The sequence below is a fragment of the Bos indicus genome, chromosome 11 (assembly GCF_029378745.1).
Source record: "Bos indicus isolate NIAB-ARS_2022 breed Sahiwal x Tharparkar chromosome 11, NIAB-ARS_B.indTharparkar_mat_pri_1.0, whole genome shotgun sequence".
In the NCBI taxonomy this organism is placed as follows: Eukaryota; Metazoa; Chordata; class Mammalia; order Artiodactyla; family Bovidae; genus Bos; species Bos indicus.
In genome coordinates, this window is record NC_091770.1 from 24386070 (window position 1) to 24403224 (window position 17155).

Below are 17155 nucleotides of genomic sequence, written 5' to 3' on the forward strand. Positions count from 1 at the left end.
AACCCTCCACAGCCCCCTGCTTCCCTGATGGCCTGATGTGAATCTTTGCAATTACACGGTAAAGTCCTCAGGGCAGAGGCAGGGCCAAGGCCTCTTTAACTGTAAGGAACAGTCTTCTTCCTAGGCCTGGGTCCAGGCCAGCCTCTGGGGCAGCTGGGAAAGACAAAGAGAGTTGTCAGTCTTCTGGAGGTCCAGAACCAGATGCACAAACTCAACAGCCCCTCTTTCTCCTTTTTTTCTCTACTCTCCAAACCACAGCCCTGAGGCTGCCTGAAAAGAACTGGCTCTTTCTATCTAACATGGCCTGGGAGAAGAGCTGCCCCATTGGCTCAGGGTGCACTCGGCTTGGTCAGAGAAGGTGTTATTTGTTAGACTGGATCACCTGGCCCCTATGCTCCCGTTCCCATCCCTCTCCCCTGCAAAGGCCTCTGGACAAAGACAAAGGCCTCCCCTCCACCACCCCTCCCACCAGAGTCCACCCATGACCCATTGATCCAGTGGCCAGCTCTTCATTCCTCTCCCTGCCTCTGTATCTGCCCAGGGAACAGAGACCCTAGGGTTCAGCCCTCACTGTTCTTCCTCCCCCAATGAGTCTACAACACAATCCTTTTTTTTTTCTTTACTGTATATCAATAAAATTTTATTTATTTATATACATTGCTATTTGACAGAGAAGGTGATGGCACCCCACTCCAGTACTCTTGCCTGGAAATCCCATGGACGGAGGAGCCTGGTGGGCTGCAGACCATGGGGTCACGAAGAGTCGGACACTTACTGAGCGACTTCACTTTCACTTTTCACTTTCATGCATTGGAGAAGGAAATGGCAACCCACTCCAGTGTTCTTCCCTGGAGAATCCCAGGGATGGAGGAGCCTGGTGGGCTGCCATCTATGGGGTTGCACAGAGTTGGACACGATTGAAGCGACTTAGCAGCAGCAGCAGCATTGCTATTTGAAATTCCCATAATTTTCTGTGTCACACAATATTTTTTTAATTGGAGGATGATTACTTTACAACATTGTGTTGGTTTCTGCTGTACAACAATGTGAAAATAAGCATACATGCATCCCTTTCCGCTTGAGCTTCCCTCCCAGCCCCCATCCCACCCCTCTATGTTGTCACAGAGCATTAGGCTGAGCTCCCTGTGCAGCTTCCCACTAGCTGTCTATTTTACAGAGTCATGTATATACATCAATGCTACTCTCGCAATTCATCCCACCCTCTCTTCCCCTCACTGTGTCCATAAGTCCATTCTCTACATAAGACACAATCTTGATTCCGTCCTGGCTCCAAGGCTAAGGCTCTAAACAGGTGCCTCTCAATCTTGTCTGTCCTCAGCTTCACTGAGCCCCAGATCCTCCAATCAATGGAAGCAGTGAAGGAAGAGAACACATGGTCCAGACATCCAGGAAAAAGAGAGAGAAGCTGTCATAGAGCACCTCTCTGGGCTGATAGGTGAGGCTAAGCAGGAGGGAGGAGGGAGGAAGGAGAGGCTGGCTCAGGGACCACAGAGCTGGAGGTCCAGACAGAGACCGGCCCGGGCAAGGAGAGCTCTGAACCCAGAGGGCCTTTTCGTTTCTGGAGTTCTGGAGGGCCTCATCCTCCGACAGGGTCATGGAGCCAAAAGGGCTCACGTTCCCATCTTGAGACCCACAGAGAGGAACTAAGCTCTTTTCCAGAAACGGGTGGAAACATCTCTCCTGAACCATGGCTTTCTGTCTCGCCTCTGTCTTTGTCTGACTACCCTCAGGTTCAAGAGGGGTTTTGTCTTTGTCCCTGTCTTTCTGCATCCTTATCTATCTTCTCTTCTCTCCAATCTCTTTCTCTCTCTGCCCCCCATCTCTGTCTCACATCATTTCTTGGGGACTCTGCCTTGGGGCTCCCGCTCTCCAGTGTGTAGGAAACCTGACCCTCATCATCTGTTTTTTATATTTTGGAAACGTCAGCTTCACTTCCTACCTGAGGGAAGTGGGGGTAGGGGCGCAGGCTGCCTGACTCCACCCCTTTCCTCCCCCCTCCTCAATTTCTGGGCCATCCCCTCCCCCAGCTCCTGCCCCAGGGAGGACAGACCCAGGCTTTCCCTGTGCTCGGTCACTGTGGCACCAAGAATCAGGCCTTGATTTGTTTCTCCATCTGCAGCTCACCGCAGGGTGGTAGTGGGGGCAACGAGGCCTCTTCTGATCGACCGCTGGTTTGCTGATTTGGGAAAAAGTGAAAATTCCAGACACAGAGAGAGCCCCAGGAGGCTTAGAGATTTCACCAGTGGAAACCAGGATGGAAAGTAGCTAAAGTCATTTCTCCCTCTAGGCAGAGTTATGGTTAGTTGTCTAACATGTTGTCCCAGATGTTTATTTGTTCAATATTATCATTAATACTAGCTATGCTGCTGCTAAGTCGCTTCAGTCGTGTCCGACTCTGCGACCCCATAGACGGCAGCCCACCAGGCTCCCCTGTCCCTGGGATTCTCCAGGCAAGAACACTGGAGTGGGTTGCCATTGCCTTCTCCAATGCATGAAAGTGAAAAGTGAAAGGGAAGTCGCTCAGTCGTGCCCAACTCATAGTGACCCCATGGACCGCAGCCTACCAGGCTCTTCCGTCCATGGGATTTTCCAGGCAAGAGTACTGGAGTGGGGTGCCATTGCCTTCTCCAATACTAGCTATAGATTACTCATATTGAGGGCTTAGCCTGTGCCGGGCACTTCAAATGTCTCTGCATTTCATCACTTGACAACTTTACATGGCAGGTACTAGTATTGTCTCCCATTTTCTTCATGAGAAAATTAACACACACAGAGAGATTAACTAATTCACCCAAAGTAACTCAGTTAATGAAATTTGAACCCAGGTGTCTTGGTTTCTTGTAGCCCCAAACTCTTCGGTCTACATCAAGTTTTCCAAGACCTGAGAAATGTGTTTTGTACATTTCCTTTTAAAGAAAATAAATCCACAGAACTCTAAGAATAGGCCTTCAAGGTCCCAAGGATCCAGGTATCCCAAGTGAAGTAGCAGTGTCTGTGACTCACTATTTTCTGGGAGACCTTGATGAACCAGCTAGCAGCTAGCAAAGATGTGGAAAGGCTGAGGACTGAGTATTAAAGTCACTTCAGTCGTGTCCGAATCTTTGTGACCCTAAGGACTGTAGCCCTCCAGGCTCTTCCATCCGTGGGATTCTCCACACAAGAATACTGGAGTGAGTTGCCATGCCCTCCTGCAGGGGATCTTCCTGACCCAGGGATCGAACCCGTGTCTCCTGAGTCTCTTGCATTGCAGGCAGATTCTTTACCGCTGAGCCACTGGGGAAGCCAGTAGGTAAGGCTACAAGTGGGCATTTCAGGAGAAGGAACTGGGAGGGCCACAGGGGAAAACACGAATGACGGCTCCAAGTCAGGAGCCAGTGCAGGCAACAGGTCAAGGGAGTCTGGTTCTGTTCAGGGAAATGAAAAGAGGGGAACTGGGCCAGGTGGAGGGCTGGAGCCAGATCCCAAAGGCCTGAAGGTCCAGTTCAGTTTCTCCTCCAGGTTTCTGAGCTGGAGAGTGACATTCCAAAACAAGTATTTGAGACCTGGCCTGGAGGGAGAAGGCAGACAATAAAGAGGACTGAGGAGAAGATGATATTCCTATCCTGGCAGCCTAAGAAAATCTGACAAAGCATGCAGAAAGACATGTATTTTGAAGATATTTCCAAAGAAATTTAGTATTTTGGAGTTTGGACCATCTGCCTCCTCCCTAAGGATTGCTATCCAAGCTAGTGTTTGGATGGGGTGAGGGTGTGATAAGTAGAGGGAGCGGCTGGAAAACATGGTGTGTTTGAAGCACTGAGCTCTTGAACAGGCAGACACAGCACCACCACCATGGCCCTGAGTAAGAGCTGGAGGAGGGCCCCAGTGCTCTGAGCTGCCTGCGGGCCTGAGGACTCTGGTCAGGGAGGCCCAGGCTACCGGCCTTGCCAGGTCTTTGGAACAGGGCAGATAGTAAATCTGGATCCTGAACAAGAGTTTTAGGTCTTTTCCAGTTCTTTGAAATGATGATTCTACTCCTTGGGTGGCAAAGAAAAAAAGAAAGCAAACAAGCACAATTTGGTTAAGAAGTCAAGAAACTGCCAATTCAGAAACTCTAATCTGTTTAAAACGTTCAACCTCTCTTTTTCAGAGGCCAAAAACCTATTTCCATCAAAGATTGTATATGTCTGTATGTCTGAGAGCCAGCGAGGGAGACCGAGTGAGTGTGAGAACGAGAGCTGAAATGCCTTTGTTCCTGTGTGTGAGGTCACTGTCCATGGGCTCATGCGTGTGCATTGTATGTATGTATATTCAGGCCTTTTCTCAGGCCCTGTGTGCACTGAACTTTCAAACCATAACAGAAACACTGAAGCTTGGCAAAGATATCACAGGAATAATTATCTAATTTCAGACCATGTTATTATAATACCTACATGATGTGTAACGAACTTAACAATGTTCATGTTATATTCACCAACTCTGAGTTAGAGATTCAACAATGCCAAGCCCTACCTAGGAGGTTTCTCCAAGATCCTAGAGCACAGCAGGCCCCAAAGAAAGCTCTTTAAGGAACATTCGCCCTATAATGGCTTCCCCATGGATCAGGAGGTTGGACTAATATATCCCAAGAGTTCTCTGGAAAGGAAGCAGTTAGGATGGCAACTCTGTCCTCCCAGAATCCCCAGTCCTCCCCAGCAGAGGAGCCCCTAAGACTAGTAATGTGTTAGTGGCTCAGCCATGTCCGAGTTTTTGGGACCCCATGGACTGTAGCCCACCAGGCTCCTCTGTCCGTGGGGATTCTCCAGGCAAGAATACTGGAATGGGTTGCCATTGCCTTCTCCAGGGGATCTTCCCGACCTAGGGTTCAAACCCCAGTCTCCTGCGTTGTAGGTGGATTCTTTACTGTCTAAGCCACTGGGGTAAAGAAATGTCCATACTGGTGTCACAGAGAAAGAGAGGTTTTCCCTGACTCAGATGTGGGCCAGGAGGCCTCAGGATCCGCAAGGCTCCCCTCTTCCCTCGGGAGCGGGATTGGACTGTGGCTGAGTGTGAGGGGAATGTTTGCTGTTTGCTGCTGCTCCCTGTTGACTTTAGCCAGTAGCTCTGTTTACAAACCCAGGTTGGTTTTCCCAGAACAGTTAATTAGACCAAAGACATCTGGTGTGAGGGCTGGGGAGGGCATCTGCTCAGAGCCTTCCCCCACACCCAGCAGCCAAGGGCCGGGGCAGGGTAGAGCAGCTAAACAGGACCAGACCAGACTCTACCAAACCCAAGGTCCTCAGGACAATGGAGGCTTCTCTCACTCTGCCCTTCCCATGCTTGCTAAGTTAGACTGGACCCCAAATCTCCCACTCTTAGGGGACCCTAGGAGTCAGGGCTGGATACCCCCACAACAGTAGGATCACAGGCTGATGATTGAGGATTCAGAGCTGTCCTCTGCCCTTCCAGGTCCAAAAGAACCGGCCAGAGATTTCTGTCTTTCTCATCACAGAGATTGCATTCACAACTCTTCAGCCTCCTGAAGGAAAGATTTTTTTAGGCCCTCCACCTCCTCCTGCCTCCTCTCGAGCTAATCTCTGACACTGAGAGGAAGAAAGCGATTAACCAGGAAAGGACCAGGGGACAGGAAGGTGCCCAAGAAGGGTGGGGGGATCTAGGTGGACAGTTCCAGGGCGCTGAAGAAGCGAAGGCCTGCGAGGGGGAGGGGCGGCGGCTTATCTCTCCCAGGAGGGGGGAGCTCACTCCAAACAACTAATGCGCTGGCGTGTGAAAGCTCCTCAATTAGCGCTAATGATGCAATCAGGGAGGGAGGAGGAGGGACCAGAAGTTCTGCTGGAGTCAGCACCTACTTACACACACGGTACACACTCCCTTCCTCGGACAGTGGCCCCTTCAGACACACTAATGCAACACGCTCCAGAGACAATCAGGACCACGCATGTCCGTGGATACAAGTGCTCTTTATACAAATTACTAGCACGAATAAAATTCGTGATCCGCGGCTAACGTCTGTCTGCGGGAATCCTCAGGGTAGGGGTTTGATGTGGGGCTTTAGGAACAAGGAAAATCAGAAAAACTTGGTAGGGGAGATGGAAGAGGGCATCTCCTGATTTTTCTTCGGATCCCAGAGTTCCCGTCCTACGGGCGCTCGCAGGTGCCAGCCCCTGAGCGCCCGCCTCCCCATTCCCGCCCCCAGAATCCGCGACTAAGCGATGAGCAGCGTCCCCCGCGTGCGGCGGGCCCCACGCCCCTTCCCCGCGCCCAGCCAGCCCCACGGCCCCGGGTCCCAGGGAGGGCGCACCCCGGACCCAGCTACTTGTCCCTTCCGGAACAGGTTACCCGCCGGCCTCGCCCCTCCGTTTGCTTCCCAACCCTGCCCCGCCGGCTCAGTTGACCGCCTCCCGGGCCCGTTATCTGGCCGCCCCGGCCCCGTTATCCGCCCTCGCTCTGGGTCCGATCCCCCCGGTTCGTTCCGGGGCCGCCGCCGCCGCCTCCCCTTCTCCCCCGGCCGGCGATCCCGGGCTGGGCAGGGCCGGAGCCGCCTCCGAGCCGCTTCTCAGGCCCGGACGGCCGCGGGAGGAGGTCCCGCTGTCAGTCAGCGGGGAAGGCCGGGCCGGCCGGAGGGGGCGGCGCCGAGGACGGGCTCGGGCCGGGAGCTGGGAGGCGGAGGCGGAGGGGGCGGGGGCGGGGGCGGCTCCGGGCCTTATAAGCGGCGGGGGCAGGGCGAGAGGGAGGCAAGTGTCAGGCCGATGTGCCGCCCGCGAGGGGCCGGGGCCGGGGTCGGGGCCGCCGGGGCCATGCGCGTGGGCTGGGCAGGGGGCCGGCGGAGCGCAGAGCGGAGCCGCCTCGGAGCCTGAGCCTCCCGGGGCCGCGGCCGGGGAGCCGCGCGGGGCCGGCCGGCCGGGGGGAGGGGAGCGATGCGGCGCCGGCGGGCGGCGGTGGCCGCGGGTTTCTGCGCCTCCTTCCTGCTGGGCTCGGTCCTCAACGTGCTCTTCGCACCGGGCTCGGAGCCTCCACGGCCCGGCCAGTCCCCGGGGCCCTCACCAGCCCCGGGCCCGGGCCGTCGCGGGGGCCGCGGGGAGCTGGCCCGGCAGATTCGAGCGCGCTACGAGGAGGTGCAGCGCTATTCCCGCGGGGGCCCCGGGCCCGGGGCTGGCCGGCCGGAGCGGCGGCGCCTTATGGACCTGGCTCCGGGCGGTCCGGGCCTGCAGCGTCCCCGGCCCCCGCGGGCCCGGCCCCTGCCCGACGGCGCTCCGGGCTGGCCCCCGGCTCCCGGCCCGGGCTCCCCTGGTCCGGGCCCGCGCCTGGGCTGCGCCGCGCTCCGCAACGTGTCCGGCGCTCAGTACTTGGGCTCCGGCTACACCAAGGCCGTGTACCGGGTCCGCCTGCCTGGCGGCGCGGCGGTGGCGCTCAAGGCGGTGGACTTCAGCGGCCACGATCTGGGCAGCTGCGTGCGCGAGTTCGGGGCGCGGAGGGGCTGCTATCGACTGGCGGCCCATAAGCTGCTCAAAGAGATGGTGCTGCTGGAGCGGCTGCGGCATCCCAACGTGCTGCAGGTACGAGGGTGCGGGTGCGGGGCTGAGGGTGCTGTCTGGACGTGCCTAGGTCCGGTCCCTTGTTTTTACACATGAAGAAGCGGAGCCCCAGTGACTGTGCCAGGTTAAACTAGGGGACAGAACCCGGTCCATGGCAGCTCCCCTCTACGCCACCCTGCTTCTCACTCCTGGGTGGCCGTCCGGAGAGACTCCCGGTTTCCTCAGCTTCCACACCAAGACAGATCAGGACAGAGGGTACCCAAACTCGGGATGGGGATTGGAGTCTGTTTGGACTTAGGACCCTGCTTCTGGCTGGAGCTGGGGTGTTGAGCACCAGGGAAATGACCCCAAACCAAGACGCTGAACAGAGCTCATCCCTGAGCTAGGGGCACAGCTGCAGTGATCCGTTCACTTTCTTGATGGAATCTGAACCCCACTTCTCTCAACTTCCAAACAGTGACTTATCTGACTTTGAAGGTGGGATGGCACAGCAAACGGGGTTGGGAAGAGCTAGAAAAAGACCAGGTTTGATTCCCCAAGAATATCTGGTACCCCACCCAGAAGCCACTGGAAGAACTGGAGGGGATTGGATAGTAGGCCACAAAATGCATAGCCCTTCCTTGAGGAGCCCCTGGGCCTCAAAGTAGGCTTTGGGGAAGCCTTTGGGATCCTAGCTCAATGCTCAGGGAACAGGCTGAGGGCCTGAGGGTCTGAGAGTCACATTACCTGAGCAAATGTGGCCAAAAGACTGGAGGATTGAGAAGGCCAGATGCCCAGGTTCCTAGTAAATGGGACTCTGTCTCTCCCATTCACTGGGGAGCAGAGAGGAAAGATGAGACCCCACCTTGTCCCCTCCAGGCTAGACTGAGGGAGTGGGCGTCTCACAGTCCCAGCACTGCCCTAACACACCCACTTCCTCCTCTCCCCCAGCTCTCCTACGTCCTTGAGTCAGTCCTGGGATTAGACAAACCGTTCCCTTGGCACATGTCTGAGCAGACGGAGAGGGGAATCCCTGACTGCTCCTGGCCCAGGGAACACAGGGTGTGTGCAGGCTTCCCAGCTTAGGAACCATGCCCACACCTTCCACCTCCCAGCCCACTCACATGAATCTTTCTGCACCCGGGAGAATTGAGCAAAAACCCAGGAGTCCCTCCCTTCTTTCCTCAGGAGTGAGATGGACCCCAGGTCTGGGCATCACAGAATAGTAGAGAGAAGTCAGAGAACTATTGACATCACTGCTGGAACCCAGGCTACCCCAGCCCTGATCAGACACGTGTTGACTGGGTCCTGGGTTCTGAACTGGTTGCAGGTCAGGCAGAGCCAGCAGCTGTGGGTGGCTTGCCTGGTGGCATAGCTGACTCTGGAGCTGCAGGGAATGAGCAGCTGGTTACGTGGCTATTCTAACTGGGAGGATCTAGTTCTCTTCCCTTCCTGGGGGCTCCTGGGAACTTTTTGGAAACTGGGGTGTCAGTCAGATTCCGAGGCAGTGGGGAAGGTCTTGAGTGTGTTAGCAGGATATTGAGTGTTAATTGACTCAAGAGCCCTCTCCCTTAAGGCAGATTGGAGGTTTGCTGTGCTCTCCTGTCTCTTAAGGAACTCCTCCCGCCCTCTCTTACCCCACCCAGACTTCAATACGAGCATCAGCTAACCACCCCCTCGTATATCACAGAATGGTCCTCCACTTTAATGTCAGGCCCCCACCACAATGCTGGAGGTTTCAAAGAAAAAAATTATAACTGGTTTTCACTCAGTCCCTCTCTAGACCAAGACTGGGTTGGTTGTGTGACTCTTACAGGGTGGGATTGGGGTGAGTTGCCTTAAGACACAAGTGGGTGGGAGGGTCCCAGGTCCTTTCTATCAGGGGAGCGGTGAAAAGCTACCCTTACTTACAGGGAGGTGGAGGAACCTTGGGGTGAATTTAGGGACGGCTTTGGTGGGGGTCTCATCCCCAGACCCCCAGGCCAGTATCCCTCTGGCTTCTTAGCAGTGTCACCTCTGCCTCCAAAGAGGGTCTTCTACTTGGGGGTCTTCTTACTCAGGAGGCTTCCATTCAGGTGTGCAGGGAACTAGAAATAATGTTGTTTTAATACCTCTTAATCATTTAAAATTTCAAAATTGTTCGACTGTTTGCTGAACCAGGGAGGAGCCAGAGAGTGCTTCCCGCTCCCCGAGGCTCCCTCCCCTTCTCTGGCAGCCCCAGAGTTGGCTCTGTGGGTGTTCAAACAGCAAAGGCCCAGGACAGTTTGTCCCACTGGGCACTTCTCAGAGCTTGCTCTGGTCTCTGGGACTGCCCGGGCGGGATGTCTCCATCCATCTTCTGTGACCCCTCCCCAGCCCACCTCTGACACACACACAACACACGCGCACACACACACTCCCTCACGTGATAGATGCCTCTATAGCCCAGGGTCAAAGGGCACAAGGGTCTCCCCTCCCCTGCCCCTCTGTCGTTCTGGGGCCGCCGGCCTCAGCTGGGGCCCCAGGCCTGCCTGGGCCCTGATTCTGGCCCTGCCAGAGTATATTTCTTCTCCCAGAGGAACAAAAGATGCGACTGAAATGCTCAGCCTCTCGCTTCCTGGGGGGGTTAATGGTGTCTTTTTATTTTTTCCTGAGGGGTGTTGATTAATACCTCGTTAACAGCGCATTTAACGACCTCCGGGTGTTTAATAACCTTCAGAAGTTTCCCACAAAGGCTCAGACTCTGGGCAAGAAAATGAGAACCAGGCTCCAGGGCTGCTCCTTTTACCTCCCCCTACCGCTGCCCCCTTTGGGATCTGGGGCCTCCCTAGGCTGATGTGGGGTGGGAGGGAAGAAGAGGAGGGGAGAAGAGGGCACCCGGGATTTCCCCCGATCCCCTAAGTCGTCACCCTAGTGATCTGAGATGTGCCTTCCCTCATGCTGGCAGGACTGAGGTGGCTGGCTCCAGGGATGGGGGTGCTAAAAGGTCCCTACTGGGATGGAAGGGAGAGTGTAGGGGCCAGGAGTGGAACCGAGAAGGGTGAAAGCTTCAGGGACATCTAGCCCAGGGGCTTGGCTCTGCTGGTATCCACCCCACCCCCACCCCATCGTTCAGCTCTCCTCTCTTCCTACTCTGGCCCCGACAACTTGGCCTTTGTGTTCCTGCCCCACAGGGTGCTGGGTGTTTTGAGCACCGGCTGATCCCTTAGCTGATGTGCAGCGAGGTGGGAAAGGCGGGAACAAGCAGGGCTCTCCATGGATCCTGGTGTAGGTGTCGGTGACAAAGTCAGGCTGTTTCCCAGAAGCCCCTGGCCAGCTGAGCTGTACAAAGCCCCTCCCCTAGATCCTATGGAGTGGAAAGGCCCTTGAGACCATGCCCTCAAAGAACAGTGACCTTCCCCAGGAACTCACTACTACCCCAGCTGATAATGGGTCATTCCCCCACCCCAACCAATTATGCAAAGAACACCCAAGGGTATGAGCCCTGGATTCTTTTTGTACTGATGCAACACTTGTTACAAATCTTCAGGGAGATTGCTTTCCCTACAGAAAAACCAGAGCAAAGGAAAAATGAAGGTGCCTATAAGTGGAAATGATGAAGCAAAGACAAGCATTAGAACAGGGGAGGAGGTACAATAACCATTTGTTGGTTTGCCAGTTAGCAAATGGTACTCTTGGAAAGAACAAGGTTGTGGAATCAGAGTGACATATATTTAAATCCTAGCTCCTGCATTTCTTAACTGTGTGACCTTGTGGCGGTAATTTAACCTCTCTGAGTTGGTTTCCTCACATGGGAATTGGAGATACTAATAGTACCAACTATGCCCTTTTAGGTTATTCTAAGAATTGAGTTATGCATGTAAAACATTTAGCACAGTGCCTGGCACATGGTTATCACATGGTGCTCAGACCTGCCCATTTACCTGAGTGGCCAGAGGTAAGGGGCTGCTAGAACAGTGGGCTAGAGCCCAGGCTTCCCAGGCAGAGTTGCTATTCTCTTCTGGCCTGAGCTGAAGCAGAGACCTAGGGATGGGAGGGTGGGGGCATCTGACAACCCAGCTCTTCCTCGTTCCTGTCCCCACCCTGTGACCCCATGACCCGCCTGGGCCTCTTTCAGCTCTATGGCTACTGCTACCAGGACAGTGAGGACATCCCAGACACCCTGACCACCATCACGGAGCTGGGCGCCCCTGTGGAGATGATCCAGCTGCTGCAGACTTCCTGGGAGGATCGCTTCCGAGTGAGCAGGGAGGAGGGCCAGTTGGCCTTGGGCTCCTGGCTGGGATGGTTCTCCCTTAGAAGGTCAGCCCTCCAGAGCAGCTTGGACTCCTCCTTAGTGGAGGGAGGGAGGGAGGGAGGGATGCCGTGAAGTTGACTCAGCCATCAGCCAAAGGGTTAAAAAAAACAAACCAAGGCAGAGAGGATCCTGGTTTTGTACTCCTGTTCCACACACACACATACCCCCTCACTCAGCCTGGCTGCAGGAGGGCCAGTGTCCTAGGTCTAGAAAGACCTTAAGGTCATCTTGGCCTGCCCTCTGTTTGCATGCACTAGGCAGAACCCACACTGAGATGGAACTTCAGGGAGGAGTCCCCAGATTTCCCTTGCCCATTTCCCCACTTTCTCCATGTTACCCTCAGGGTCGGGCCAGCCATGGGGTCGTAGAAAATCACTGGTTTGCTCCGTAAGGTCCCAGGCCTCAGCCCTTAGTGAACACTAGAGCCTTTAAGAGAAAAGCAAACCCTCCCCCTCCACACACACACACAGCTCAGTCCAGAGCCTCAAAGGAGGGCACCCTGGAGCCCCCAGGCTCCCCTCCCTGGAGGAAAGCAGTGAGCAGTCCGGTGTCTGCCCCTCAGATCTGCCTGAGCCTGGGCCGGCTTCTCCACCACCTGGCCCACTCCCCGCTGGGCTCGGTCACTCTGCTGGACTTCCGCCCCCGACAGTTTGTGCTGGTGGACGGGGAGCTGAAGGTGACAGATCTGGATGACGCCCGTGTGGAGGAGACGCCGTGCACAGGCAACGCTGACTGCATACTCGAGTTCCCAGCCAGGAACTTCACCCTGCCTTGCTCTGCCCAGGGCTGGTGCGAGGCCATGAATGAGAAACGCAACCTCTACAATGCCTACAGGTGACCTCCACCCCCACTCAGGAGGACCAGTGAGAGGCCCCAGGGGGCATGGCAGGGAGGGGAGCTCACACGGGGTCCAAGAGACCAGCCAAGGCCGGAGACTCTGCCATGACCAATGGAGTGGCAGGGGCGGAGAGAGGCTCCCCTACATCCAGAAGGGAACAGGCAGGCTCCTGACCATGAAGCTAAAAATAGTCAGCTCCAAGGAGAATCTGGGTTAGGGGGTGGCAGCTGGAGGCTTCTTAAAATAGCGTCAGACTCAGCCTAGGGCTGGTGGGAGGGCCCTGCCCCTTCCTCCCCAGGCCCTTCACTTGTGGAAGCTCCTCATAGAGCCAAGCCATGGAAGTTGGTCTGACACAGGTCAGTCTGGGGGATAATGTGGGGCTGAGGGGTGGACAAGTCCCCAGGATGGATGGGGAAACACCTCAATTTGGTTACTTGTGGCCTTAGCATCTGCTCAGACCCCAACAGGGCACATGCTGAATTGACTCCTTAGTCTGAATCGACTCCTAGGCACCCACTGGTGCTATATGGGTGAGATGGTTAGCCCAAGGGATCAGACTCCCTAGCGAGATAGGGGTTCTGTCCCAAGTTGGTGTAGAGGAAGGCTGTGTCCCCACAGGCTGGACCTTGAGCCCCTGATTTCTCTCGGCCCCAGGTTTTTCTTCACATACCTCCTGCCCCATAGTGCCCCGCCTTCACTCCGGCCCCTGCTGGACAGCATCGTCAACGCCACAGGTGAGCACTGCCTCCCATCACTTTGTCCCCCGAGCCTCCAGCCAGCGTGGGAACAAGAATGGCCCAGGATGGCACACAGTCCAGAAACATCACTTCCCAAAGTGGATTCTGTGGCAAACCCCCGCCCCAGTCCTCCGGTCATCAGGGCCCTGGCTCCAGAATTGGGGCGGGTGGGGGTGGGGAGGGAGATGTAGGAGCCCAGATGCCCTCTGAGAGCCACACTGCACTCTGCAGGAGAGCTTGCCTGGGGGGTGGACGAGACCCTGGCCCAGCTGGAGAAGGTGCTGCACCTGTACCGGAGCGGGCAGTATCTGCAGAACTCCACTGCGGGCAGCCAAGCCGGTGAGTGGCCCCTATAGGGATTCAGGGGCAGGGAAGGTGGGGAGCAGTTCGAGGAGAGTGATCTCCCTAGTTGGGGAAGTGGCTCAACCTCCCTTTGAGACTCACTTGGAGTGATGCAGAGAGACTGTTTGGCCTTCACTCAGAGATCTTCCCTCTGACTGAGCTAGAACAACTATGTATGTGTGTGTTAGTCGCTCAGTCGTATCCGACTGCTTGCAACCCTGTGGACTGTAGCTCTCCAGGCTCCTCTGTCCATATGATTCTCCAGACATGAATCCTGGAGTGAGTTGCCATTTCCTTCTCCAGGGGATTGTCCCAACCCAGGGACCAAACCTTGGTCTTTGGCATTGTAGGCAGATTCTTTACCATCTGAGCCACCAGGGAAGCCCGGGAATAACTATAATTCTGCCTTGAACCGGGGGTTGGGCTCCGACACCCCTTCTCTGGGTGGCTGCAAAGCTCCTTCTGTATATTGTGTACTTTCAGCAAGGTATTTACACCTTGAGCCTCACTTTCCTCATCTGTGAATTGGGTTCAGTATTACCTGCCTCACAAAATTCTTCCGAGGAGTAAATGATAGGTGAAATGTGTGAAAGCAGTTAACTCATTTCCTCTTACACAGCTGGAACACAGTCTGTGTTTACTTCCCTCTCCTTCCTCACCCTTCTGGGGCTAGGAGGACGGCTGGAGGTGGAGATGGCTCCACCTGATACCAGTTAAGGAGCCCGCGAGCAGGGAGAGAATTCCAGTCACGACTTGCAGGCTTCGTGGTCCCTCCGTTGAGGCCCTGGGGTTTAGCATGGTTGGCAGGGGGCGAGGGATGGACAGCATCCGTATTCAAGGAGCTCTGGCCAGTCTTAGGGGTGGGGGAGCCCTCGTTAGCCCTGTAAATAAAGTTTAACGAGGTGAACAATGGCTGGCTCTGTCCCTGAGGACGCCGTTTATGGGGCTATAAATCACAGCCTGCCCTGGACTTTGGTCTAGTCCCTGTAGAAGAAGGAGGCAGGAAGGCGGGGTGGCCAAGGCCCAGGGCTTCTGCATTATCAGTCCGAAGCTGGGGCTCCCCAGGCAGCAGGAAAGACTCTGATGAACAGGAGGCCTGCAGTGAAGCAGCTTCTGGATTGAGAAGTTTTCAGAGCCTCTGGGGGCTCTTTCTGTGAAATGGGAAGATTTCATATTCTTCCGCCAGCCTCTGCCCCAAACACTCAAGTTGTGGATTCCCAAATGGTAATCCTTTGTGTTTTACATTCATCTGCATGCCTCTGAACTTCAAAAACTCATGACTGACCCCCACTACCCAGGAAGCTGGCCTAACCTCTCTCCCCAAGGCCAGAAGGAAATGGGACCAAGGGCACCCGGAAGCTCTTGCTCCTCAAAGTGTGGTCTGCAGACCAGCAGTTCCAGAAGCTGGTTGGCAATGCCAGTTCCCTGGCCCCACCCCAGACCTTCAGAATCAGAATCTGCATTTTAACAAGATTCCTGAAAATTCACATGCACACTGAAGTTTGGGAAGCCCAGCTTTAAATGTCTAAAATGTTCTAAGCTCAGCAACCAGCCTGGTCAACCAGTATCTGTGTGTGTGTGCGTTGGTCCCACACACGTGCCCACCGTCACATGCAGCCTAAATCACTTGTGTGCCCTTAGATTTGGGAGATGTGTATCTCCCAAAAGGTAACCTGAGCTTTGCCTTTCCTGAGTGGTCATCCCAGTTCCACCGTGGTAGCTGCCTGCATCTCCATGCTAGGAAGACTAGGCTGGGTTTTAGACTACATCTAAGAAATGGGTCTCCTAGCCCTTTAAGGCAAGTGGTCCCAGCCCTCACCCCTGGCCACACAGAGTTCTCACTTGAGCTCCATCTCCAACCCACAGAGTACCAGCGCCTCCCCGACAGTACTATCCCCCAGGAGGACTACCGATGCTGGCCATCCTACCACCACGGAGGCTGCCTCCTTTCCGTGTTCAACCTGGCCGAGGCCGTGGACATCTGTGAGAACCATGCCCAGTGCCAGGCCTTTGTGGTCACCAACCAGACCACCTGGACAGGTGAGCTGGGGGAAAGGACATCCTGAGGGAGGTGACCAGACTCCCCAGAAGAGACTGATGGGTAGTGGTGGCCCCCCATCAGAAGCCAGAAACAATGAGAAGACAAGGAGGCTGAGGGAATGAGATGAGTGTCCTTGTGTTAGGGAGAGTGGCCCTGCCTCCAGAGAGAGAAGCATCCAGTCCTGTTACCTCTCACTTCTGCCTCCAGGTCGGCAACTGGTCTTTTTCAAGACAGGATGGAGCCACGTGGTCCCTGATCCCAGCAAGACCACATATGTGAGGGCCTCTGGCTGAGCCATCTGAGGCTCTGCTGACCATCCCCGCCAGCTGGGCTTGCCCGTGACTTGCCCTAGCAGCACTGCATGTCACATGGGCACCCCTGCAGACCAAGCTGACAGCCCAGACAGACCAAGGTGACCAGGACAACGTGCAATAATGCCAAATGTTAAAAATGTGAGTTTACCAGTCTAGGTCTGGGACTGCTGGCTCCAGAGCCAGGAATCAAGGGGGAGGGAGCTGACTGCCCCTCTCACCGTCTCGGCTGCCAGTAGGGCTCAGGCTGGTCTCCCCATTGGGGGCTCTGCCCCTCAGTGGGGACAGTTCCATGGGCAGCCCCATCACTGTGTTTATAGTGTGAGAATGTAGCCAGAGCCCCTGCTGCTGGTGCTGCTGCATGTGCCATGGCTCAGCAGGGGCCGCGAGGGGACAATCGGTCATGGAGCACGTTCTCTTAGCCAAGCTCCTGAGCGGAGACTTGAAGGGATGCTCCAAGATGTGGGCGATTCTGTACCCCAGGGCAGCTGCCTCTGGGAACCCAACAGGGGGCGCCTGCCAGCCAGCCCAGGGGCACAAGCAGGAGCACACAAGGTATGAGCCAAGTCGTGGGTTGAGGAGCAGGTAGCAGTTTGAGCCAGGACCTGGGGCGGGGGTGGGGCCGGGGCCTTTCTGCCTCATTTGCTTTCAGTGAAAGCCGCAAAGCAGCCAAAACCAGCCTCTCCCCCCTCCTGGAGTTTGTATATCCAGAAGCTTTTGTACTTTTTGTTCATTAAAATGTTTATTTTTGTAAAAAAAAAAATAAAATCAATTAATAAAATGACATTTCACAGCAAGGACTGACCTCCCCAGGCACAGTTTCTTGGCCTGACTTACTTGTACTCAGTTGTCCCTGGTGTATGTCTGGGAGTTGGGGGAGGAGCGGTGTGTGACAAAGAAGTGAAATCTCCATGGCAGACACTGAAGTTTGCAAAATGTGTTTTCAAGCCCTGCTCCCATGGCTTCCATCTCTCTCCTTGGTCCTCCACATCCTTGTTCTAACCAAAGACATGAGGAACCCCTTCCCCTAACAAAGTTAAAATTTTAATATCCATTGGCTTCTAATATACAAAGCCTTTACCCAAAGGACTCATGT

At 55.2% G+C, this 17155-nt stretch overlaps 1 protein-coding gene across 2 annotated transcripts; it reads left to right on the forward strand.

The window, feature by feature from the left end:
- Positions 1-6753: 6753 nt before the first annotated feature.
- PKDCC (protein kinase domain containing, cytoplasmic) lies at positions 6754-16856 on the forward strand. Of its 2 annotated transcripts, none has more exons than XM_070798551.1 (7): positions 6754-7556; positions 11611-11733; positions 12440-12624; positions 13283-13362; positions 13597-13704; positions 15574-15747; positions 15956-16856. In XM_070798551.1, exons 1-7 carry the CDS (start codon positions 6918-6920, stop codon positions 16039-16041), a joined length of 1395 nt encoding a protein of 464 aa, XP_070654652.1. In that variant the 5' UTR covers positions 6754-6917; the 3' UTR covers positions 16042-16856. The 2 variants fall into 2 exon arrangements, with proteins under 2 accessions (XP_070654652.1, XP_019825613.1); XM_019970054.2 differs by having other exon boundaries at positions 6757-7556; positions 12353-12624.
- The last annotated feature ends 299 nt before the right edge of the window (positions 16857-17155 follow it).

Coding starts and splice junctions, on each gene's coding strand:
- PKDCC (XM_019970054.2), top strand. CDS start 6,918: ATGCGGCGCCGGCGGGCGGCGGTGGCCGCGGGTTTCTGCGCCTCCTTC. Junction 11,734..12,352: donor CCTGGGAGGATCGCTTCCGA/GTGAGCAGGGAG, acceptor TCTGCCCCTCAG/ATCTGCCTGAGCCTGGGCCG. Junction 15,748..15,955: donor CAACCAGACCACCTGGACAG/GTGAGCTGGGGG, acceptor TTCTGCCTCCAG/GTCGGCAACTGGTCTTTTTC.